General features: G+C 43.6%; 1 protein-coding gene across 3 annotated transcripts in view; it reads right to left on the minus strand.

The window, feature by feature from the left end:
- The window catches only part of LOC147750815 (uncharacterized), a 702,597-nt gene that overhangs the window by 22,043 nt on the left and 653,172 nt on the right, over positions 1 to 27,382 (minus strand). For all 3 annotated transcript variants that reach the window (XM_086937011.1, XM_086937002.1, XM_086937022.1), the window contains one exon: positions 10,871 to 11,009. In XM_086937011.1, the coding sequence (XP_086793137.1) occupies positions 10,871 to 11,009 (139 nt within the window). The remainder of the gene's footprint in view (positions 1 to 10,870; positions 11,010 to 27,382) is intronic.

Below are 27,382 nucleotides of genomic sequence, written 5' to 3' on the forward strand. Positions count from 1 at the left end.
TAAGTATACCCTGCCACACCTATAGTGGCAGGTTATACTCAGACATGCTGAAAGACGGCTGAAATGCCAGAAACCGGTCCCCGGAAGCTGGTTTCCTTCCCAGTATAAGAATTGGCTTGGTAGTTTGGTCTGCCCTGTTCCCATGATGCTCTGGGCCAGGGTCAGACTAATTTGCATATAGCCAAGTTCTGAGCTGGGATGGTGCAGTGAGCTAAAAAACGGTGATGGATCAAGCCCTGATCTTTGGACTGGGTAAGAGTGGTCTGCTTAATTCAGACACTCTGTTCATCACCACCCCCTTTTCTGAATCATTTTTGTCCACCCTAAGCGTGGAAGGGTATACTCAGATGTGAGTCCCTTGCTCATTGCACCATCAGGATTCAAGCAAGCCGGGCCGAAGACGGCTAAAATGCCAGAAACCAGTCCCCGGAAGCTTGTTACCTTCCCAGTATAAGAATTGGCTTGGTAGTTTGGTCTGCCCTGTTCCCATGATGCTCTGGGCCAGGGTCAGACTAATTTGCATATAGCCAAGTTCTGAGCTGGGATGGTGCAGTGAGCTAAAAAACGGTGATGGATCAAGCCCTGATCTTTGGACTGGGTAAGAGTGGTCTGCTTAATTCAGACACTCGGTTCATCACCACCCCATTTTCTGAATCATTGCAGAAGATTAAGGGCAATCTGTATGACATGGGCTTAGCCGTCTGTGGATTGACCCAATAGGGAATTCATTTCCCAACAAAAACGACTATAAAGTGCTTTATTGGGACTTGATCACCAAGAAGACCCTGTCGATGATGGGCAGTACTTCGCTCACAGGTATCTTCCTTGAGCATAAGTTTGTAACGCAAGTAGAAGCGTACTGGAATTTGAATATGAAAATTGGAGATCGGAAACTATATCACCAATTCAGAGTGGGCACTCTTCCGTTAAGACCTTTCGTAGCAAAATGGAATAAGGCCTCGGATATTAACTGTCCTTCTTGCCCTACCCAAGAAGTCAATAACTCAGTATTGTTTGTGTGCCCGGCTTATAAGGGCCCCCGTGGTAGGTGACTCAAGCCACTGTGTTCCAATCTTGGTACCAGATCTTGTATGACAGCTATGGTTATCTTGGCAACGAACACTCGTGCAGATATTATCGCTATTGCGAAATTTCTAAGCTGGTCATGGGCATTAAGAAGAAAAAATCTAGAGGCTGTTCCAGGGTCTATACTCAGCACCTAAATATGTTATTAACAATTAGCCATCTCCTTGCGAGGAACCGCAGGGAAATGGTATATTTTGACCTGATTTTATACATTTTAACTTCAAAACAATTGTTAGGATTTTCGATAATGATTGATATTAAATTTTGTATGAATTGTATGTGTTTAGGGTGTCATCCCTTTTGCTGACACTTTTATGTTTATATTGTGTCTTTTATGATTGAAAATTATCGAATAAAGACTAACTGAAAATGAATTAAAAAAAAATATATATTTTTTTTATGTTGTTCATTTGACATCTGGGAATGTTTTGCTGTTAGGGAGTGTTGCACAAATAAAACCCCATGCCTTATTCTGAGAACAGTCTTGTGATGTTTCTTATTTTATAAGAGTGAAATCCCTTTCCTGGTGGTGTTTTTATTGCTACGTCGTTTTTGAGCCTCTGTGTGGGCGGACCGTATTTTCTATTATTTGAGAGGGCAAAGCAATACAGTTTCTTTGTGGGAAGCATTTTCCTGTAGAGGAAACAAAACAAAAAAAGTGTGCATTTGCAAGGGAGATCCAAGTCACCCTCTGCAGAATTCTCCACTATGAAGAACTTGACGCACCAAAAATAGGATTCCCTGAAAGTGCCACATGACCTTCTCGGGAAAGCGACCGGCACAGCTTTCCTTTCCTATTCCTGTGAATGTTTGTGCGTTTCAGCAAGTGGTACTGTTACACTTGCACATAAGTGTAAATCTGTGAATACAGTTTTACAACTTTTTTTTAACCAGGCCCAATATAATGTTTTTCAGGCCAGTACTCCAGGACCTGCACAACTCAAGGGCAGGAGGGCCTCCTTAGAAAATATGCTGCTGCTTTCCATGAACCTGCAGAAATCAGAAACTACTGCATGTTTACTTAATTACCAAATGCCTCTTTTTTGGTTTTGACTTTCAGTGTAGAGGTTTTGTGTCCCCCGAAATTATTGGGGTCACACCAGTGGTGGCTGTTGACATTTGAAAGTGGTGAGGCATAACTCAATTAAGAAAATAATTCAACTAACCATGAAATAAACTCAAATCATGTTTCATCACAGATCCCTACACAATTAGCCTAATAACCTATATAAGTTACGGGGGCATGCCCAAGCAGCCAAGATAGCGGACGCAATCTAGGAGAGCTCTGCAACATGCCCCCGTTATCCTTTCTTTCCCCTGACAGAGAGGTCATCTGTCCACAACCCGGGGTAGAAATAAGCTGTAACATCGGCGCTACCGTAGCGAAATAAAATACAGGCAAAAAAATAGAGCCTGATCAGTGAAAACTGCAACACAATTCATTTATTTATTTATTTTGAAGGTTTCATATAGAGCGAACAAGACTCTTCCGAGTATCAGAGCGCTTTACAAGACAAGTAGAATATAAATACGATATATTACGATATGGTATACCATGAAATAAGTAAGTTATACATATGTGAGGGGACACCGACCAAGATCCATCCGGGGCCCGTATTGCATAAAGAGAAATGCTTACCGGCAAGAGGTAGAACCACGCGAACGGTCTGTCGGATGATAAACACACCCCTCCGCATTCTGCCCACACAAGAGACGAACCCGCATGACATCACAGAAGGAGGAGGGAGGTACCCCAGAAGGGAATTCCCGGAGGGGGAGAAAAGGAGCCAATCGGATACCGGTGGGCACAAGGAGAGGAAGACGCCGGAAGAAACAGGAGGACAACAAGACGCGGAAGCCGAAGACTATAGAAGTAACAACGAAGAAGACAGAGAAGAAGACGAGACGTGGTGTGAGGAGTGGTGGACCCCGCAGGAGGAGGCTGGAGAGCGGCCGCAACTCTGGAGAGTTGCGCCAGAGCCGGTGAGTCTCTCGAGTCTGGAAGGAGACGAGAGGGGTGACTAGGGATGGGGGTGGAAAAAGGGACCCCGGACAGTACGGGCACGAATGTTGTTTATAACCCCATGTTTGCACAACCTCCGTAAACCCCATTTTTAGTGTGGTCTTCGTTGTTTGGGTATTATTTCACTTGGGCACGAGTGTTTATTTGTGCACACCCCCTGTTTACACGAGCTCAGCAGCAACCCCAATTGAACAGGGGCTTCGTTGTGCTGACATAATGGTTGGACTCATGCCTGCCCTGTTCCTTTTACCCTTTTGCCACTTTAAATAAAGTCCCTTTTCCTTCACAAAAACCCAAGTCCACCCTAAACAGTGTGAATCACAACGGTGAAAGGTGACAGGTTAGCCCTAGTATAAGGGCCTGTAGCTGTGTAAAGGACTGACGGCTCCTTATTTCTTTTACTCTCATGAGCCTCCGGGGGAGAAACCAAGACCAAGGAGAAGACCAGACTGACGAAGAGTCCCCAGAAGACGACGTTTCCCCGGATAACAAAGAAACTGAAGAGCCACTTAGAACTGTTATATCCAAGACTGCCAATAAACAACCCCTACTGGCTCACTATATACAGCCTCCTCATCTGTTTATTCGGCCTGCACTCCCACAAGTGGTGTCAGAAGTGGGATTAACCGGAGACATGGAGGCTGTACTTGATAAGATGGCCGAAAACCAAGAAAGCCTCGGAAAAGCAATGGAGAAATTCCTATCGGTGGTGGAGGAAGACAGAGGAAAGTTACAACAAGTCATCTCTGAACAAGGTCAATCACATGACACCGCCATGGGAAAATTGCGGACGCCCTTGGACAACAAAGAACCCCAAGCACCCTACCCTCAGTTATTCTACAAAAATACGTCACCGGAGAAGATCCGGATTTTTTCTTCAATAATTTTGAGAGGATGCCGTTAGCAGCTGCTTGGCCCATGGATAAATGGGGACAATACTTGTTGTCCAGAGAGCTCTAAGCTTATTATCAGGCAGTCAATATCCAGGGAGTCACCCCATATGGAGAGATAAAACGATGCATCCCAGAGAGGTTAGAGGTAGACGCAGAAACTGATCGGATAAGATTTAAGCAGATCAAGGAGGGTCCACAATAAACACCCCGTGCCTTATATTTCCGAGTAAAAGACATGTCCGATCGGTGGTTAACACCCACCACTGCCACCAAAGAAGAGATCATGGCCAAGGTGTATTTAGAACAATACTTATACTCACTTCACCCGCCCATTCAAAAATGTGTACGACAACATGCGAACCTCACCCCGGAGGATGGCGTAGAAATCGCAAGTGCCTATAGTAGAGCCCAAGAATCCCAAAAAGTGCGGGAAGAAACCCCTTGGAAAGCCGATGTCAGCGGAATACATAGACCACCTCCTCACTCACCCTTAATAAGAAAACACATTCCTTTTACCATTGTACCTGGGCCTCCTGTTTTTTGAGCGCCCAGCGCCCCTGTACTCCGAGTGCCAACTCCTGGACCCCAATGTTTCAATTGTGAAACCCTGGGACATATAGCAAGATTCTTTCCTCAAAAGGAAGAACCCATGGAGGTGAGAATTGCCAGAAACTATTGTTGCCTATCAAAGGATAACCCTTCCCCCTCTTATCGATGGAATATTACCATGAATGGGCAGCCCATGACTGCTTTAGCTGACACCGGATGTCGACTTAGCGTAGTACGGCCACAAGACCTGAATACAGAAGTAGGACAAACAGATGAAATTGTCAACAAACGGTGTGTTCATGGGGACACTAAACCGTATACCTCCACCCATGTGCAAATAAAACACGCTAATGACCCGGGGTCATGATTAAAGGTTGGTCTCATCCCAAAACTTCCAGAACAAATCATATTAGAGAATAATTACCCCCCATCTATCCCAGTTGCTTAAGAAGGCTGGACAAGATGAAGAAAATTGGTGGACTGTAGCACCCTTCTCCCAGGATGACGACCCGGAATGGCCCCAGTCCAAAATCAGGAAAACCAGAAATCAGCGAAGAAAAGAGAAAAAGGAAGCCCATAACCGCCCTGCCGGTTCAACTGGAAAGTCATCCCTGGGAAAGCGACAGGAACTTTCATGCAGCTCAAAGAGAGGATTCAGTATTGCAAGAAGCATGGAATCAGGCACTACCCGATGAAGATCCCTTACACGCATGTCCCTATTTTTTTGTTAAGAATGGACTGCTATACCGAAAACCTGAAGTCTCTAAAAAACCCCAGTTGTTCGTTCCTGACCCTTTGAGAGAAAGTACTATATATGGCTCATAGTCATTTACTAGGAGGCCACTTTGGTAATGAGAAAACTGAACAATTGATAACAGACAAATTCTATTGGCCAGGTATATACAGTCAAGTGAAACGGTATTGTAGGGAGTGTTCTATTTGCCAGAAAAACAGCCAATATAGACCTCCTAAAGCACCACTCCATCCCCTACCTAACATAGACGAACCCTTTAAAAGAGTAGGCTTGGACATTATCGGGCCACTATTGCCTTCACGAAGTGGGTGTCGATTCGTCCTGGTTCTGGTAGACTATGCTACACGGTTTCCAGAAGCCATTGCATTAAGGCATTCGGATGCATCTAGCATAGCTAAAGCAATGATCAATGTTTTTTCCCTGGTGGGATTCCCTACAGAGATTCTGACTGATCAAGGGACCCCGTTCGTGTCTAAGTTAATGAAACAAGTATGCACCCAGCTGGGTATCAAACAGATACGAACGGCGGCGTCCCATCCCCAAACTCACGGTCTGGTTGAACGTTATAATGCAACTCTTAAAGGTACTTTAAAAAAACTCTTGGCCTTGGAATCCAAACAATGGGAAGACATGTTACCTTTAGCTTTGTATGCCATTCAGTGAAAAACCCCAAAAAGCACTGGGTATTCCCTGTTTGAGCTTCTATATGGCCATCAACCGCGGTCATTGTTGGATATGGTACATGAGAAATTGGAGACAGAGCCAAACAACACTACCTCCTTAGTAGAATATGTAAGCAACCTCAGAACACACCCGGAACAGATCCGTACCATAGTCAGGAATAATATGGAGAGAGCTCAGGAAGCCCAAAATGCTCATTATGATAAGAAAACTAAACCTAGAACCTTTGAAGTGGGGGACGCGGTGTTATTGATGATGGCGTCCTCCGATCACAACTTCTGGGACAATGGCAGGGACCTTATGTTATGCTTGAACAAGTAAAGCCGGTCACCTATAAAATAGAGTTGGACAAAGACAGAGGGACGTCTCAAGTATATCATGCCAACCTCCTTAAAAAATGGGAGGGACCCCTGCCCAACTTCGTACGGAACATAGGAGGGAACAAACCCTTATATGACCAATGTATTGACGCTGAACTACCAGACTCTTTAAAACATGAGTTAGACAAAGCCTTGTCACCATTACAAGAAATATTCTATTTAACACCCGGTAGAACCACTTTATTAGAACATTCCATTAAGGCTATTCCGGGCAAGCAACTACGTCTCCGACCTTACATAATTCCTGAGGCCCGTAGGAATACCATCAGGGAAGAAGTACAAAAGATGTTGGAAATGGGCATTATAGAACCGTCTAATAGCGAGTGGAATTCCCCGATAGTACTGGTGCCTAAACAGGATGGTTCAGTGTGCTTTTGCATTGACTTCCGGGAGGTGAATACAATTTCGGAGTTTGACACCCACCCTCTTCCGAGGGTGGATGAAATGATAGAACGAATAGGAAGAGCTAAATATATCAGTACCCTGGATTTATGTAAGGGTTACTGGCAGATGCCCCTGAGAGCTGAAGATAGAGAAAAAAAAGCATTCTCCACTCCTGATGGTTTGTTTCAATTCGAAGTGCTAACCTTTGGGTTACATGGGGCACCTGCTACTTTTCAGAGAGCCATGAATATAATTTTACAGCCTCATGAAAAGTATGCTGGGGCATATATTGATGACATGGTCATTTATAGTGATACGTGGGAACAACATCTTGTCCACTTATATCAAGTCATCTGTGCCTTGGGAGAGTATCAGCTAAAAATTAATCAGGCAAAAAGTAATCTGGCTGCCCAAACAGTGAGGTATTTGGGCTACATATTGGGGGAAAGAGTCATAGGACCCCAAATCAAGAAACTGAATGAGATAGCCCAAATACCTTTTCCGCAAACAACAAGGGATCTCCGTGCCTTGTTAGGGTATTATCGTAGATTTATATCCCAATTTTCCCAAATTGCAGCCCCTCTCACGGATCTTTTACACAAGACAGTAAAAACTGAGGTTGAACTGAAAAACCCTCCCCCTGAAGTAATTAGAGCCTTTGAGCAGTTAAAAACATCCCTGACCTCAAACACCGTACTGGCTAGTCCTGATTATACTTTACCTTTTGTCCTACAAACGGATGCCTCTGAGCAGGGACTAGGGGCTGTGCTCTCACAAAGGAACAGACAGGGAGAAGAAAAACCCATATTATATATCAGTCGAAAGCTATTTCCACGTGAGCGGAATTTTGCCGTTATTGAAAAGGAAGCGCTGGCCATTAAATGGACGATTGACTCTCTGAAGTATTATCTGGAGGGGCATGAATTTATATTATTTACGGATCACACACCCTTGGAGTGGTTAGCCCGTAACAAAGGAAATAATGAAAGGGTATTACGGTGGTTCTTGGCGCTACAGCCCTACAGATTTCAGACCAAACATCGGACAGGGACGGAAAAGGTTAATGTGGACTTCCTATCCCGTTATCCACAAGGGGGCACCCCTACTAGAAGGACAGCAAGGGAAAGGGGATGTGAGGGGACACCGACCAAGATCCATCCCGGGCCCGTATCGCATAAAGAGAAACGCTTACCGGCAAGAGGTAGAACCACGCAAACGGTCTCTTGGAGGATAAACGCACCCCTCCGCATTCTGCCCACACAGGAGACGGACCCGCATGACGTCATCGAAGGAGGAGGGAGGTACCCCGGAAAGTAATTCCCAGAGGAGGAGAAAAGGAGCCAATCGGAAACCGGCAGGCGCGAAGAAGCCGGAGGAGAGAGGAAGACGCTGGAAGAAACGGGAGGACAAGAAGAGGCGGAAGCCGAAGACTATAGAAGTAACAAAGAAGAAGACTGAGAAGAAGACGAGATGTGGTGTGAGGAGTGGTGGACCCCGCAGGAGGAGGCTGGAGAGCAGCCGCAACTCTGGAGAGTTGCGGCAGAGCCGGTGAGTCTCTCGAGTCGGGAAGGGGAGGGGGAGGGAGAGGGGTGACTAGGGATGGGGGTGGAAAAAGGGACCCAGGACAGTACGGGCATGAATGTTGTTTATAACGTCATGTTTGCCCAACCTCTGTAAACCCCGTTTTTAGTGTGGTCTTAGTTGTATGGGTATTTTTTCACTTGGGCAGGAGTGTTTATTTGTGCACACCCACTGTTCACACGAGCTCAGCAGCAACCCCAATTCAACAGGGGCTTTGTTGTGCTAACATGTGGTTGGACTCAGTGTCAAGCCTGACCTGTTCCTATCACCCTTTTGCCACTGTAAATAAAACCCCTTTTCCCTCACAAATACCCCAGTCCACCCTAAACAGTGTGAATCACAATGGTGAAAGGTGACGGGTTAGCCCTAGTATAAGGGCCGGTAGCTGTGTAAAGGACTGACGGCTCCTTATTTCTTTTACTCTCATGAACCTCTAGGGGGGAAAACCAAGACCAAGGAGAAGACCAGACTGACAAAGAGTCCCCAGAAGAAGACGTCTCCCCGGATAACAAAGAAACTGAAGAGCCACTTAGAACTGTTATATCCAAGACTGTCAATAAACAACCCCTACTGGCTCACTATATACAGCCTCCTCATCTGTTTATCCAGCCTGCACTCCCACAACATACATCTAGATCAAGAGAAGACAATGCTAAGCTAGCGCAACACAACAAAGATAAACAGAAGGACGAATATGAGCGAAGAAAAGCAAGTAATACAGTGCAGTGAATAGACAGAGTTCACGTGCATTGAGCCATAAGGATAGCTTTCACTTCTCTTTTGAAGGAGGAAGAGGAAGGGTTCCTTCTAGTTTCACTGGGCAAAGCGTACCATCCTCGGACCCATACCAGAGAAGGACCAGTTATACGTTTTTTTCTTAGCAAATCGTTGAGGTTGTAGGAGAAGAGTCTTGGCATTCCTGGAAGCTCTGCTGCCCGCTGAGAGCACCAGTTTCTGAGCTAGGTATTGTTAAAATATATGAGCTCTGCACGTTTAGTCATTGTCGTGAGCCACCTACAGGCTGCCAGAAGCTTGGCTTCCGAATCTATTGATTTTTAGGTACATCTTGACTTCCTCCTCAGGCCTTCTTGGAAAATAGATGAACTGAAGCAGGTAAAATAACTTCCGGAACACGGAGTGCTGCCTTCTCAGCATTTTACCAATTTAATTTCCCTAAACCTTTGTAAGATGCAATATATTCTACCATGTTTCCTGTTTACACCGCATGACTATTGGGGTAGTGGGTCATATGCTTTCAAATAACCATCTAATTTTTCAGAAACATTTTTAGTGCACATAAATTGTCTAAGGGCATCTATCGGCGTCCAGGAGAATGAATATAGCCTGGGTGTCCATTTATACAAGGACCTTTTGTTTAAATTGAGTTAAGTTTCTAGTAATTGATGACCTCAAGCAGTCACATAGTTGTAAGTAAGCTGCTAACATACAAATACTTTCACAGTAGTCTGAGTGTCTTCAAATTTAAGAAAAACACATAACACATTATGTGGTACAAATAACCAGTAAAAATTCAAATCATTTAATAAAATATACACCTAATTCTAAAATACTATGGAATGGTATTGTTAATAAGCCAATGTAATATTAAATCACACTCCATATTGTGTTATGGCATGTCTTGCTTTATACTGTGGATACGATGTAATATTCAGAACTATGATCTCATTTGTTATGCCATTTCATTTAACATGTCTTATTTTACTAGCTTAAGTGAATTATTGCTCAGATGTGTTTGTAATTTAGAACTATATTTTCATTCTATGTGGTTGCATGATATGTTCAGCCATGGCATATGCAGCGTAATGAAAACTAATTTGGTGTCTCTTAAGGAGGCGTTTGTTGAACTTGGCATTTTTCTACTTTATCCTTAAAACTTTGCTTTATGCACTCTTGTCATGTGTAGTATGGAATATTATTCTTTAACTATATGTGTATCTACTTGCATGTCTCATGTCACATTGCCTTGTATGATGCAGTTCCTTTGGGGGTGTTATGTTGCGCTCTCTGCTGTGCCATTATTTGTGGCTTGCTGTTGTGTCTCATTATATGTTCTGCAGTGTTATGTGCTTTAAACGTGATTGAATGTTTTTCACGTTCTTATTTATTTTCTTTATATAATTGAATGCCATTATTGATGACAAGTTTAGATTGGATTGACATTTTACAATCACTGCACAACAATATTTAATTGAACATACTTTTAGTAAACATTCACTATCTTTTCTACAGCTTGATGGTTGGTTTTAAAATGTGTAGACTTTATAGGATTTTATTGAAACATTTATTTTCATTATTTAGTGCTATATTATTTCCTGAATAAAAGCATTCTATTGCGATTTATGTGCATCCGTTCAGAGCCATTATCTGAAGACTTAGCATAAAATGTGGAGTTTCCGGATGCACCCGGTCACCAAGAAGGGTCCAATCTGAGAATTACATTTCTAAAGGATATCCATTTAGCCTTTTGAAGATTGAATGTTGGGCTGTTTTTCAAGTAAATGCCATCAAGTGTACTTACATGAGGTGAGTTGACCATCAAAATCAATAAGGGTCGAATTTGGCCTAACTGTAATAGACACAGCAGAGATCATAGAATTCACAGCCATGGCACTGTCCCTCAAAAGTTCAAGGCGTGATCCTTCTGAATCATGACAGTCCTTTGTGAAAGAAAAAAGAAAAACAAAACTTGTTCAAACTAGTGCGGTTATGAAATCATACACATGGTTTTGAAAGCTTAGCTGATCAAAAATGAAGTTCTTGTATTTTTATTACCAACTTCGTCATACAAATCATGAACAAAAAATAGCCATCACATATTCATCAATTGGCATGAGGTCAAATGTTGAGGTTTACTCAGCATACCTATTGCTATTTAGTAGCACACCGCAAAGTCTTTGGGGCTGAGGGGAGTGGAGGGGATAAGATTGATAGCATACCCCAAAGGCAATGGCAAAAACAGTACTGCCCAATCCTTCAACTACCTTCAAGTAAGCTCCTAGCCATTCCAACTACAAATGGTACTTGCGACTCACTTGGTTTTTAATTTTCCTGTAACTTTGCATTGCATAGGTTTTGGTTCTTTCGTGTGATGAGCCTTGGTATTACCTCCTTCTTTGTATGTTCTCTGGCTATGCCATTTTGCTATAGTGACCAGAGTTTGAGAACCAAAAAACGAGACATTCCACAAAGAACCTAGAAGGCACAAAATGACTTGGCAGAACTCACCAACCCAGAAAACACAGACAAAGTGGCACTAAGGGGTTTAAATGTGATTAAATGTGACTTTTAAATAAAGTGTAATCTGAGTTAACTAAAATGCTTTCTGCTAATTAATTCTACTTTGGAACATAAGAAAACGTCCCTGCCTGTGTTGTTAGTCCACTCTCTCTGAAATCTCAGACCTATCCAAAATGTACTGACACTTCCAAGACAGATGGTTAAAAAAACTCGGAACGTCCCAGCAAATCCTGGACACCTGACCAGCCTACACTTAGCAGAGTTTCAAATATCACTAATAAATATCCCTGACTTCCTGAAGATGTGTCACGCTTAGTCCAAACTCATAATCATGGCTTTGAACAGTGCTCGACTTACTTAGATGTCCTCTTCTACATCAAATATGTATAGGGGTTTTTGCAGAGAACCACTGGCGATTAATACACTAGTTACGAAGACCTTTCTATGTCATGCAAATGAGAGAAATTGCCAATACTACTAGGTCTTGGCATGTTAGAGACATGATCAAGACCTACTTTAATCTTCATCTCCTCTCTGTATCGTATAGCTTAGTAGCATCAAGTTCCAGTCATTCCTTTTCGATTTACAAAGAAATTACATCAGTAGAATCAACAAACATTAATTGTTCAGTTCCAGAATGATTTGCAAAGCCACTACGATCATCTCCAGTGAGGGCACCCACTTTTTATCATAGACCGCTAAGGAGATATCATCCACCTCAATATCCAAGGAATAATGGTCACAAGACTGACTTGTGTTCTACTTTTAGCTTTCTAGCAAACATAATCCCTGAAAAACATACATGACAACCTGTATTGTAGTATACAATATTGTAGTATTTATATAGTGTATCATAATCATGACTAAGTCGCAGAGCGCTCCGATATGCATCAGATTGCTGAGTGCTTGGTTGAACAAGGGGCTGAATGTAGTTACACCTCTATGGGCGGTGTTGGATGAGGTGTATAGATATACACTAGCGGTGGCGCTGCACAAGAGTCTGAAGTCTAGAAAAGTATATGGCTAGACTGAGTAATCCAAACTCAAACCTAACCTTTTATTTAGGAATTAACTATGTGCATGGGAAGAGAAAGATTTTTAATGTTTTCCACAGTGAAACTGAGCTGTAAATTATCCTAGCAGGGAGTGAGCTCTAGACCTTAACTGTTTGAAGTGAGAATGAAAATTTAAGGGTGTGATATTTTTTTGAAGGAAGAGTTGGTCAAGAGTACAGCTAAATTTGATGGAATAGTTTTAGTTCAGTGGTAGGCACAGAACTTGTGCTGAATTAAAGAGAGGACCCGAAGTTGTGGGGAAAAAAATGGATGGAAGCACATCACTTTGAAAGCAATATGACTAGTCACTGGTATCCACTGTAGATACTTAAGAGGATGTGAAATGCAAGTTGTAACACATAGGTTAAGAAGAGGTCTTTCAGCTGCATTCTGGAACTATCTGTAGTATTTAATCATACAGCAGGATAGTAACAGCAGCATGCTATTGGCACAGTGTTGGAGGGTGAGTACTAGGCTGATGGTGAAATGTGTCACTGAGGGAAATTTCCATAACAGAAAACTTGATGTAGGCGAGTAAAAGGAACAACTTGCTACATGATTAACTTGAGAAATCAGTAAGAGGTTTACACCTGTAATCATGATTAGATTCTTTACTTAGGAGGTGACATAAGATATTTGGTCCGTATGGTGGATGGCTGGAAGATAGTCAATTTACCGCTGGCTAGTTTTCAATTTTGTGAAGTGTTGAGCTTGAAGTCATTCATTAATTTCCAATGGTACGCATCCAGGACGCATTGGCTGAGGGCAAAGAATGAAGGTCAGATAGGTTCTCAAGTTTTAGTGAAATTTGCATGTCTCCAGTGTAACTAAGAGTTGAGGCCGAATTAAGAGTTGAGCTCCAATATTAGGTCAAGGTCGATGCTAAAAAGTAGGTAGTGACCGTGGAACCATGAGGATCATCAGGCATTGAGAGAGCAGAGGAGAAGTGAGGCAGAGTCAGTTGCAGGGATCTCCTAGAGAGGAAGAAGATGTTCTAGTGAAGGATGGTGCTTTGTATTTCTTTGTTATCGGTTCTCGGCAGCACAGTAGGAGGAAGGGCCATTCCAAAATTGGCAAACCTGTCCCATAGCAGAAATGCTGCTACTTTATTTGAGTCCTTTGTAGTCTTGATGATAGAAGCAGTGCACATTTTATTCTCCAGCCAAGGGCTAATCCAGTTTGACTTTAAGAGAGTAGACTATTTTGTGCTATGTTTGCTGATCATTGTACGCTGCAGCTCTTTCTATCAGTTTGCCGAAGAGATGAGGATGATTACAAATTGGGTGATGGTCAGTGCACGGGGTGCTTTTGTCAGCATTTCTAATATAACATATGCTTTGTGAGGCTGGCCAAATCATCAGCAGATAGTGTTGAAGGAGAGTAATCTACATCAATGAATGCATTGAAAAGTTCGGGAAATGTTTGAGTTGAGTTTCAAGTGCTTCAAAGTTTTTGTATCTTTGATTTTACAGATACACCAATCTGCTTCTACTAGGAAGTCCTATTGTTCTTAAGGGTAGATGTTTTTAGAGTTTGAACATTTCAATTTCAAAATTCAGCAAATGGTCTCGTGAAGTTCATTATTTAGGCAAGTAACTTTATAGATATGCCATAAGTAGCCAAGACCATTAGCCTTTCTGACTGATGCTCCATAGAATCTAGAGTGTGAGATTGTTAAGATTATTTGTCTTTTTCCATTGCATTTCCTTTCCAAAGATATTTTGTTTGAATTGAGAGACTAAAGCTCCAGTGTCGGCCAACCAGCTGTCTGAAATTAATGGAAGGTTTAAGAGGTTATCATTGGCCAGATTTTCTAACATAGGTTCAAGGACATGTTTTAATTTCTTTGTGTGGGCTAATCACCTAATATCAGTTCCCAACTTGTTTTACTCCCAATTCGTTTTCCAGTAGACACGTTTCACAATGACAGTTGCTTTCTCAAGGCCAAATGGTTTCACTTTTAATATGCATCCCTTGACAAATTAGATTTCTTATACCAGGTCAGGATTGCTCTCTGAATTATATCTACATAAATGTATTTAGAGCCAACTTAAAAGCACTATCTTCAAAATGGAATGGATTGCCTTCTTTTGGCTGCCAGTACCATATCTTTTAATGAGATATCTTAATTAAGGTTTTCTTTTATATTTAGTTTACTAATCGCCATTCTTTTAATTCGACATATCACACTGTTCCCTTCTCTATTTAAATGTTGTATTTGATTTTATGGAAGAATTTGTTTCTTTAAATTAAATGCACCACCTTTATACCTCTTTGTTTTCATATAGTATACGGTTTCCTACAGAGATTTCTTTTTGCTTTCTGCATTTGCTTGTCTTTATCAGATGTGGATGACGCATAAAAGCAGAGAGCTTATTTACACGAAAGACCACAGAGTTTATCCACTACACAAAAAGACTAACATGAAAGAACCCTGAAATATTTTGGTACAAATGTATTGCAAGCCTGTATAGTTAGGGGCAAATATGTAAACTAATGAGCACATTTTACAGCGCAGGGCGGTTTTTCAGTTTACCGTTTAAGATTACTGATATCAAAAACAGCCAGTGAGTGGTTAGGCAGTGAAGTGTTGAGCTTAAATGATCAGGTTGTTAGACAAAAAAGAGCTAAGTTGAACATAAGAGCTGGGAGGATCCTTCTTTCCATGCATTAGCAGTTGTTTGGTTTGGATTGTGGCTGTAGACTTTGCTGGAGAAGAGAAAGGAGGTTGAAATGATTCACATCATGATCAGTTCAAGTAACACTGTATTTTCCAACACTGTGGTGACATTATGAGGAAAACAGTTTTATCTAGTATATTTCCATCTTTGAACTTAGCACTGAATGAGGAAACCGGCTCTGTATATACTATCTTCTTTTTCCTTCCGGGTTCTACGTTTGTAAACCTTATGGGACCTCCACATTCCACTCGCGTTCACACCGAGAAAGGTCATTAACACGGACACGATTTCGGCTCGGGTAAGTCCGGTTGACTTTACATCAAGCGCTCAGTATGAGATGCGTTTATAACACGCGACCAAGATTAGTTGTCATTTTTGTTTAACCACTATTACAGTGATTCACCGCCAAACACAATACACGCAAAAAAACTGTGTTCTGTAAGTGTGCACTTTATGCGGTTCACGACATTCCTTCACTATTCACGATTTAAATCACAGCTTTATTGCATTCCCCACGTTCTGGGTTTTACCTCTTAAGGTTTTCACTCGTATTCGCTCTTTTAACTATCGCGTATTATCACGATATAATGCATTCTTAAATCTCTTTGTTCGAGCCTGACTGCAACTTTTGTTATGCTTTGTTAACGCACGCTTAACTAACTATTAGTTGGAAACTAGACTATCAGGAACGTGGTGTTTCATCCACTTCTTCATTGGAGAGAATTTTGTGATCTACCTCCCTGGCTTTTTTATATTTTTCTGACCAAGCATCTTAGTTTCCTTGTATTTTGGAATTAAGGCTCTTTATGACCAATACCCACTGATGTTACTAATTCACTTCTTACGGTTATACATGGTATTTGTTACATCCATGTAATTTTCTGGCAGGTTTGCCATGTTTTTGGTACTAAGCTTGAGTTTCTTCTGTATTGCAGAGTGAATCCCCTTGAGGTGCCGGGTTTTTAGGAACCCGGTGGTGCCAGGGGGTAACACCCGAAGACCTCGGAGTTCTCCCTGTTCCGGACCACAGAAACAAAGAGTCTTCTAGGTGAAGTCAGAGATCGAGTTTTATTGGCTGCAACCAAGTAACAAGTGTCCTAGAAGTACAACAGCACGGGATGTAAGTTCTCAGGAGACTGTTCGTTTTTACAGAACCAGCCTTCTCCTTTTATACAAAAATAACAGCTGCACGCAAGAATTCTTCAGTTTACAATACGGTCATATACATATTTCCACAATAAAGCAAAAAGCAAAGTCATGTCGGCCAACCCATATTTTAGATATCCAGTTGGTGATAGATGGCCCAGCCCGGCCCAGAACTACTATCAGATATCGATGAAACCCCAATAAAATCGGGCACCTCCTCATCGTAAAACTGGCCATAAACAAGAAACATGGACAGGTGTATGTGTGTAGAAAACAGGGTCTGTATGTAGTGAATGGTTTATGGCATGTTGTGCCTTGATGCTATCTTACTCGGCCACTGGGCGAGGAAGTGCCCGAACAGGTTTGGTTGGAGGCAGTGGAGTCAGCTCGGCCAGGTCATGGGGAAGTCAGCTAAGGTGGACGTGTCCTTTCAGATCAAGCTCGGCCTCAATCAATTGACTATATGAGGGCAAGCCATAAGATGGATGCCGTTCACAAAATGGAGTCCGAGGGTTCGGAACGGAAACCACGATTTAAGGGTGTTAGCATCACTCAATCACGACGCAAATGCATAGGGATAATGTCCTACTCATTACCGGTCTGCCGACACCAAATTCGTCATGGTACGATGTTATTTTGTGACACGAGGGTTGGGCCTCGGTACCATATTACAGCAGGGTCCAGAATTTCAGAACCACAGACCCTCCTTTTGCCCTCATATTAGGCAATAACTCATGCTAATCTGAGTCCAAATCTGTATTCATGAATTCATGGAGATGCTGCTGTAGCATCATTCTGTTGCTCAATTCGTTCCTTGACATAGGCTTCCTTACACATGAAGTAGCACAGAGGCCACATATTGCAGGAGCGCACTGCACAAACAGGCAGAACATAAACTGAATGGCTAAGATCATCCCAATGAAGATCAGAGTTTTCCATCCCTAGGCAGAGATCAGTTCCCAGAACCACCCTAGCAGGGACCAATCCCCTTTATCCACGTGCAGGGAATCAGAGATTTTGTGCAGTTTGGAGATGGCCTGGTACACTGTCGGAGCATTGTCAGGGATGAAAATGCAGCAACTGGATTGGATCACTCTACATACACCACCACGGTCTGCAAGTATGACATCTAGGGCAACCCTGTTCTGAAGAGTCATAAGTCGGTCCGACTGGAGATCAGCTGTCAAGTTACTAAGGGCACCGGCCGTTTCGGTCACGGCGGATTCAACTACCCTCGTTAACTGGCGAATGTTCCTGCTGTTCACCATAGGCCCCCAAAACGGCAGAAAACCCTTTGCGAAGTCTCCAAACTCTTGACCCGCAGTGTCGTCTTGACTCACGACACCCCTAACTGTCCTTGTCCGATGGTAATCTGCCTCAGCCGTGTAGGTGGGTGGCAGCAGAAACGAGATAAAACATGTGCCCGAGAAGTCAGGGGGCAACCATGTGTATGCTTTGTCATGGCAGACGACATTCCTTATTCCTGCCACTAGTGCCTTGTTGTTGGAATTGCTCCCTGTGGGACGCGGGGATATGGTTCTATTGCAAACAGGAACATTGTCTGGAAAGCCCACAGAGAACCATAGTAACTGAATGGCAGGACGAAGTAAGGGATGCCCTTATCTGTTGTGTGCGGGATAAGTCCACATATCCAACAGTTCGATGTGTTCATTATAGACTGGTGCTGGTGTAGGAGCTGGATGAATGAGTTATTTACAAATTCTAGTCTTCTGGCAGACTCGTGTTCAGGTAGAGGGTGAAAGGAGTGCGGAGAAACAGTAGGAGGAGGTGTGGTCTGAGTGTTATTTAAAAAGGTAACTCAAAATGTGAATAAAGTATAGCCAATCAAGAACATCGTTATGCTACACAACATTAAAATACATATTATCGAGAATCTTTTTCTGGCCATCACAGTGCATATTTTCTTTTTAAAGTTCGTGGATCTAGCAGGTCTCTCTACCCTTGGAAACTCTATCCTCTAGTTGCTGCCCGCGGTGGGAGATTGATTCTGCCAAAGAGTGCTTTCTGTTCAGCCCAGGGTAATTCCCTCGGACCAACCAGAACCGTTGACCTAAACGTCTCCAGCTGCACTCCCCAGACTGTCAACCGCGACCCTAGCAGCAGAACCGGATGGCGGTTCGAAAATCAAAAATGAGCAAGTTCCCGGGGCGAGAGAGCTGTAAAATCAAAAATAGTTCTTGGGGGGAGGGGGGGGGGGGAAGTCTTATTAGTTTGTTTTCATTAGTTCGTTTCTCTTGGCCTCAGATTATACCGTTGTTTCCCAGGTACGGTGTGGTCTTCATACAATGTTTCAGGTTCTGTAGTGTCCAACTGCATTGACGGTGGCACAAATCCTTGCAGAATACGATCACTCTCCTTTTCGGTACCAGTTCCTTTCAATCGTGCATCGCTGAAGGGTGCAAAGCGTGGTACGGACTCGGTCTCAGAGTCCGCAATTCCCTCCTGGACCCACCGGTCATATGGAAGAGGCAGAGGGATCCGTTTACAATGGATCCCGTGGATCCAGTTCTTCTTTCCTTCCACCCGAACGGCTGATCTCGTGGAAAGAAGGACGAGGTATGGGCCAGTCCACCTGGGCTGTTCGTTCTTTGTTCTCTGAAAGTTTTTCACCAATACCCAGGTGCCAGGTTCAATTGCGTGACCTGGATCATCAGATGCTGGCGGAGAGGAACTGTGAACCTGTTGGTGTAAAACACGCAATTTAGTGGTCAATTCGCACAAATAGTCAAGCAGTACAGGGTGCTCTATCTCGCTTAGTTTCTTGGGCCTTGGCACTCCCCATATGTTCGCAGGGCGCCCGAACACGATTTCGTGGGGGCTAAGTCCCAGTCTAGAATGGACAGCCATTCTGGTAGATAGGAGTGCTAAAGGCAAGGCGTCAGGCCATTTAAGACCTGTGCTGGCTTGGATCTTGGCCAATTTTAACTTTAACGTGCCGTTGTAGCACTCTACTAATCCCGCTGATTGGGGGTGATTTGCAGCGTGGAACTTCGGGTGTATGCCTAGACATTCGCACACTCTCTTCATCACTCGTCCCACAAATTCACTTCCATTATCACTCCAGACCATTCTGGGCATACCAAATCTAGGGAAGAATTCCTTGACAAGGGCTTTGGCAGTTGACAAGGCAGTGTTGTCCTTAAGGGGATACGCTTCCACCCACCTGGAGAAGGCGCAAACAACAACAAGCACGTATTTCAGATTGTTGCATCTTTCCATGTGGATGAAATCGAGCTGCAAAACCTCGAACGATACGTTGGAGGCGCAAAATGACCAGCTGGAGTTGGGGTTCCCCTACCGGGATTGTACTTCAAACACACCATACAGTTCCTGACCAAATTCTCTGCGCATTTCGGGATACCACTATTCTGCCATACTGGGGCCAACAACTTACAAATTCCTTTCGCACTAATGTGAGCCATTCCATGGGCCATTGTCACCACTGCAAGCACATATGCATCGGGTAACAGCCATCTTTGATGCTCTGATAATTCGACCCAACAACCATTCGCATCCAATCTACCCTTGCTTTCTCTCCATTCATTCACCTCTTTTTCAGTGGCATCAGATTGTATAGACTTCACACTTTCAATAGTGTCCTCACACATATCCACATCAGCAATCCATCTCGCAGGACCTACAACATACATTCGACTCATCGTGTTCCTTGCAGTCTCTTTCGCAACTTTATCTGCAAATGCATTCCCACGACCAACATCATCTTGAATCTTTGTGTGCACTGTATTTCACAATTGCAACTTGTAGTGGCAAGGTCAGTGACTCGAGGAGCTCGTTCACTAGCTGACCATGTTAGATTCTTGCACCATGTGACGTCAGGAACCCACGTTCACGCCACAATCTTCCAAAGCTGTGAGCCACGCCGAAGGCGTATTGGCTATCTGTATACACATTCACTCGCTTTCCTTTTGCCAACACACACGCTCTTGTAAGTGCAACTAACTCGGCTGCTTGCGCGGAATTATGGGGAATGCGCGCAGTCTCTACAATCGTGTGCAATGTTGTTACAGCGTATGCTGCAGTCGTATCACCATTTGGCAACTTGAAGCATGAACCATCAACCCATAAAGTATCATTACATTCAGGAAGGGGAGTGTCCTGCAAGTCTACTCTCCCTTTTGTCTCTTCTTCTGTCCTAAAGCAGCAATCATGTCTTTCAACCTCATCTGTCTCTGCCGGAATAGGCAATAACGTAGCGGGTTGAGTGTATCACACCTCTTTATGTGTATGTGACTTGCTAATAGTGTCAGCTCATAACTGGACAGTCGAGCACTAGTTAAATGCTGCGTCTTCGTTCTGTTTAGTAAAATGTCCACTGCATGTGGGACCATAACGATCAGTGTGTTATTCATCACTAACCCAGCAGACTGTTGAATACAGACAGCTGCTGCAGCAGTGGCCCTCAAGCAACTTGGTAATGCCTTAGCTACAGGGTCTAGAGTCGCTGAAAAATACGCGCATGGGCGCTGTTTGTCCCCAAAGTATTGTGTCAGGACTGATAATGCGCAACCTTCCTTTTTATGGACATATAATGTAAAAGGCTTACTGTAGTCTGGGTTGCCCAACACAGGAGCCGAACACAATGCATCACACAACTCGTGGAAACTTGTCTGACAATCTTCAGACCAAGGCATAGGATCGGGTGTGTCTTTACAGATTAGTGCTAGCAAAGGTTTAGCCAATAGTGAAAATTTGGTATCCATTGTCTACAGTACGATGTAATGCCCAAGAAAGCACGCACTTCTCTTTGTGTCCTTGGGACACTCAATCTTGCAATTGCCTGTATTCTTTCTGGGGTCAGTCTCCTTCCCTCCTTCGATAAGATGTGACCTAGGTAGGTCACTTCTTGTCGACAAAATTGCAGTTTTGAGAGAGAGACTTTGTGCTTCATGTCACATAAATGACGCAACAACGACAATGTGGCTTGCTTGCAAATCTCTTCAGTATCTGCAGCGATCAGCAGATCGTCTACATACTGAATCAGAGTCGCACCATCAGGTAGAACAATCGTGTCAAGTTGTGTTTTCAGAGCCTGACTAAATATCGATGGACTTTCACAATAGCCCTGAGGAGCGCGTTTGAAGCGGAAGCTTCGTCCTCCTAAATTGAAGCCAAAAATATCTCTGCTCTCCTCAGCAATCAGGATGCTGAAGAAAGTGTTCTTCAGGTCAATCACCGAGAACCAAGTAGCTGGAACCATAGTCAATAGGGCAGTAATGTCAGGGACAACTGGAAACTGTGGCACAACAATCTTATTCACTTCTCTGAGATCAATCACAAATCTGTACACAGGGGGCTGTGAAGGATCAGTACGCTTTAAGACTGGCAAAACAGGACTGTTACAAATGTTGCCTGTTGTCTCTTCAATGACATCTTTCTCGATCAGATCGTAAATGATCGCTAACAACGCCTTTTCACATTCGCTAGAGATCTTGTATTGGGGAATACGTGGCAACCTAACATTGGCTTTCAATGTTATGACATACGGCGCTATCTCCAAAAGACCCACATCATTAGAACCAGTAGCCCAAAGTACATCTGGGAGAGATGACAATTCTGTTGGGATATTTTCCCTTGACAGATACATCGAAGAAACCACTTTCTTACCAAGGGTAAGTTGTACTCCTGAAGGAGAACAGTACAAAGTTGCATATAATCTCTTTAACAAATCCAAACCTAACAAATTTTCACCACAACCTGTTGTAAGAATGAGGGGTGCTTCTAGTTCACATGGGCCAACAGAAAGGGGCATAGGACTAGAGATCGGGTTTCTAACCGGGGCGCCAGAAAAACCTACTGAAACATTCATTTCGCCAGACAAAGGTGCGCCAGGAAGTTTTGAGTGCATGATCGAACTTTTTGTAGCACCAGTATCCAGCAGAAAAGGTTCTGACACTCCTGATGTAATCACCTCAACATAAGGTCCATTTTGATCTACTGGAACTGAAACAACTCCCTCTCTTTGTCCATGGCTGTCCTAGCAATTATTACCCTCATTCTTGTTTTCTGCGTAATAGTCATCAGCATAGTACTGAGCTGACCTAGAAGACGCATTATTCTGTTGATCAAAGCTATTCATAGAATTCTGAGGCGGAAAAGAAGTGGCATTCTGGGGTAAATTTCCACGGCCCCTACCCCTAGGAGCCTGTTGAACACCTCTACCTCTTGCACCAGAAACACCATTTAAACGTCGCAATAAAGCTGGACAATTATTCTTGAAATGACCCTCTTCCTTGCAATACGCACACTGATTCGGACCATACGGTAAACGCTGATGAGAAAACTCGTTTCCTTGCGAGTTTCTCGAATACTGCTGTGGTTGCTGATAATTGGGCTGACTAGGAGTGCGAGGCGGATAGGCTTGCTGGAGAAGAACTTTAGTTTTTAAATCTTTAGTTTTTTTGTCTGCCTTATCTAGTTCGTCTTTGTGCCTATTTTCGTAGTACTGGGCTGTGGCTAAAATCTGCGCTGACGTGGAAACAGCCCAAGCACTCTCCGAACCTTTCAATTTATTACACAGTTCAGGAAGCAAATTATGTACAAATTTGTCTAAAAACAATCTTTGGCCACCCTCGGTAGCCATATCCTGACCACTGTGGTCGACGAAAGTCTATTCAAACCTTGTGAAAAAGTCAGACACATTCTCATCTTTCTTCTGCTTGCACGCAGACAACTTGTCCCAATTTACACGCAATTCAGGCATTAAGGTCTTCATGTACGTGACAATTCTACCAGGAAGTTCAGCTACTAAAGGCTCAGGTTTGGAACCACCAACTTGTCTAGCATCTGCAGCAGTAATATTAGCCCATGTGTCACCTAATTCTTGGTCATGGTCTGTATGACGAATCTTACTCCACAAGGGCTGAGGAACAACATTCCCAAACAACATGTCTACATCCGCTAAATTCATTAGCTTGCAGTCTGCGATAACTCCTTATAATATCCTGCAGGATTTTTGCGAGGATCAGGTAATGTCTGCTTGAGTGCTAAAACTTCAGATCTTTTCCAGGGGACATATACCCATACACGCTGGAAATGTGGTGGAATGGGTGGATTTGCATTCGCATCACCTTCCCTCCAAACTGGAGGAACTTCTCTCATAGGGTACTGTCGCGCCTTTTTCCTACAAGACATGTCATCCTCATATAGTAATCTAGACACGTTTCCCTTACTCCTATAAGATAACAACAAATCTATTGCTCTTTCAACATCGGCACCTACAATCATGCCTTCATAGAATTTGAATCGCATACGGAATAATTCCTGCATTTTGCGTTTGGGATCATTTGTCTCCAAATCTTCGCAAAGATATACACACATCTCTTCAAATACGTATCTCTGAGTGGGTGCATCCCACTGTCAGAAAACTTCCATAACAGACTGAACATCGTATCTAACAGTATCAGTAACCCATTTGCGTGCTAACTCATTCAGCACTTCTCTTTCCTCATAATCAGGCAGTTGACTACGCAACTGTCTACGTCCTGTTTTAGGGGTCGTTTTAGGCGACCCAAAGAAAGATGAGAACAGACCAGTGACAGTACTTGCCACTCTCTGTCGAACAGAAGGAGAAGCTTGCGGAGAGGCAAATGTGCCGGAAAAGACAGGCTGATGAAAAGAGGAAGTCGAGGCAATAGCAGAGGGAGTCGAGGCAGTGGCAGAAGTAGTATCATAAAGAACAGTTGGAGCCGTAGGTAAAGTCGTAGGAACAGTAGAGGTAGTATGTAGCAAAGGCGGTGGCCCTTGAGAAGGCTGCGCCGGAGAAGTAGAAACCAGCTGAAGAGGAGCTGGTGCTTGTGCAAGAGCTGCATTCCGTGCGCCAGTGCGCGGTATAACAAAACGCTTCGGGGTCCAGTAATACTCTATGAATATGGGGGTGGTGAATTCAATAAATGGGACATTAATGGATCTTTCTCGGATGTTCCCTTCGAACTTTGTCCTTCATGAGGCAACATTGGGTAGCATTTATCTACTGCTAACTTCTTGCTTCTGAGCGTTTGTTCACTCTCCTGCTCTTCCTCATTATCCCTGTATGCAATGGCAGCTTGCACCATTGACATACCTCTTTTATTTTTCTTAGCTAGTTTTATTTCTTTCTGTTTGGCTTCTTTGCGCCACAAGCGAAAAGAGTCAAACATCGCCGGCCGGGCTTTCTTCTTGAAGAGTTTGACCTCGAGGTTATCTAAAATTTCTGCGTCAAAGCTACCATATTGGGGCCATTTTAAAACAAAATCTTTTCTTGTGTACTTTATCCATACCTCATATGTGATAGGGCCTACTCCGTGCTTTATATAGAGCTCATATGTTGGAGTTCCAATCGGAGGAACCGGACACGAATCCTCTAATCGGGAGTCCTTACTACAACCAAGACAAAACAAGTTTCCAAGTCCGCTAAGACCAGGCATCTTTGCTCCCTAGTCTAGCTTCAAACTTCAAGGGATTATCGAGTTATGATATTCTCGTGAATACACGAATCCCTCGGTTTTGGCGCTTGCAAGTTCCAAACAAGGTGTATCTCGAAGATACCAAAACTAAGAACAAAACTAAGGACTGGGAGACGCTCCACTTATACTTAACTGAAGTATTGAAGATCGATGACGTCACTAGAAGACTTGTCTATCGTTTCGCTCTACCAAGGATCACTGGGTCCAAAACAGGGCGATAGTCAGGGCAGCAGTCCTTCGTAGCCGTCGGGACGAGGGGAACCTCGCAGCAAAGACCTTCGGAACCACGTCGACATACAGGGGTCGCTGAAGTGGCTGGCCGTCCTCTGGAATTTTCACACGAAGCTCCTCACGAACATCTGGCTTGGACCGATACCGCTTGATACCGCCCCGAGTTGGGCGCCAACTGAGGTGCCGGGTTTTTAGGAACCCGGTGGTGCCAGGGGGTAACACCCGAAGACCTCTGAGTTCTCCCTGTTCAGGACCACAGAAACAAAGAGTCTTCTAGGTGAAGTCAGAGATCGAGTTTTATTGGCTGCAACCAAGTAACAAGTGTCCTAGAAGTACAACAGCACGGGATGTAAGTTCTCAGGAGACTGTTCATTTTTAAAGAACCAGCCTTCTCCTTTTATACAAAAATAACAGCTGCAGGCAAGAATTCTTCAGTTTACAATACGGTCATATACATATTTCCACAATAAAGCAAAAAGCAAAGTCATGTCGGCCAACCCATATTTTAGATGTCCAGTTGGTGATAGATGGCCCAGCCCGGCCCAGAACTACTATCAGATATCGATGAAACCCCAATAAAATCGGGCACCTCCTCATCGTAAAACTGCCCATAAACAAGAAACATGGACAGGTGTATGTGTGTAGAAAACAGGGTCTGTATGTAGTGAATGGTTTATGGCATGTTGTGCCTTGATGCTATCTTACTCGGCCACTGGGCGAGGAAGTGCCCGAACAGGTTTGGCTGGAGGCAGTGGAGTCAGCTCGGCCAGGTCATGGGGAAGTCAGCTAAGGTGGACGTGTCCTTTCAGATCAAGCTCGGCCTCAATCCATTGACTATATGAGGGCAAGCCATAAGATGGATGCCGTTCACAAAATGGAGTCCGAGGGTTCGGAACGGAAACCACGATTTAAGGGTGTTAGCATCACTCAATCACGACGCAAATGCATAGGGATAATGTCCTACTCATTACCGGTCTGCCGACACCAAATTCGTCATGGTACGATGATATTTTGTGACACGAGGGTTGGGCCTCGGTACCATATTACAGCAGGGTCCAGAATTTCAGAACCACACCCTGATGAAGGGCCCCAGCCCGAAATGCATTGGGCATAAAAAAAAAATTGTGAAATGAATTGTATTGTATCAAGTGAGGATTATCACTCATGTTCGTACTAAGATTGACATCAACTAAATGAATGCTCCATGGACTCAAAGTGAATTGAGAAGGAATTGTTTAATAGTGGAAAGTACTTTTTGTTTGAGTGCAAGTTAGAGACGCCCCTCAGGCAGTGAGGTCAGCGCTTTCAGATTGTATTTCATCCTCATACTCAGGAGATTCACCAACTTGCACCACCTACCTATTTCATATTAAAGAAATGTATTACTTAAAGGTGTGCGCTGATATATATTATTGTGGATCTATATTTCTGTATATACTATACTAAGTGTGCACAGAGTCCAGTGGATCCCTAAAGGTAGGCAGAGGTTAAAGCAGATAGCACCTTACTCTCTATTTGTGGTACTGTGGGCGAGCAGTATGGCCTTATCAGAAGGTAGTGCTTAGCATTTATTGTACATACTGAGGCAAGAAATGATTTCACACACTCAAGGACTGAACTCTGACCAATTTGTTTGTATACAAATAATATTTAAGTACATTTATTTTCTAGAACCAAGCCAGGCCTGGTACAGGTAAGTATAAAAATACTTTGCCAGCATAAGCAGTTTAATACTGTATGAATGCAATGAATCGGTTACAGAATAATTTACTCTGTATTTGCAAATAGTCAGAATTACTTTTCAATTACTTTTCTTAGGCAGCCAGGTATCTCTAGATACTAGGCTGGTGCTTTTCCTGGGGTTGCAAAAAGGAGATAATGCATTTTGCAAGCTCAGTACAGGTGTACAGTATTACACATGAGTCACATTTAGTCCTGAGAAGGCAGAACTGTATTTATGGGTCCGTGGGTAGGATTTGGTCAAATGGGCACTCGAGTTGCACTGCCAGTGGTGCAGAGGTGCCAGGTGCAGAGTGGAGGGACCACACGTTAGCCAACGGCTAAGCACGGTCGTGGGCTTAGGGACTGCAGCAAGCAGGCTACCAGGTTGGGATTCGATCGCTCCTGGGGTCGATGCCAGCACTGTAGGGCCCAATGGCCAACAAGAGAACTACACCACCAGGGCACAGAGGCGGCT

This window comes from Lissotriton vulgaris, chromosome 1_1 (assembly GCF_964263255.1).
Source record: "Lissotriton vulgaris chromosome 1_1, aLisVul1.2, whole genome shotgun sequence".
NCBI classification, from domain to species: domain Eukaryota; kingdom Metazoa; phylum Chordata; class Amphibia; order Caudata; family Salamandridae; genus Lissotriton; species Lissotriton vulgaris.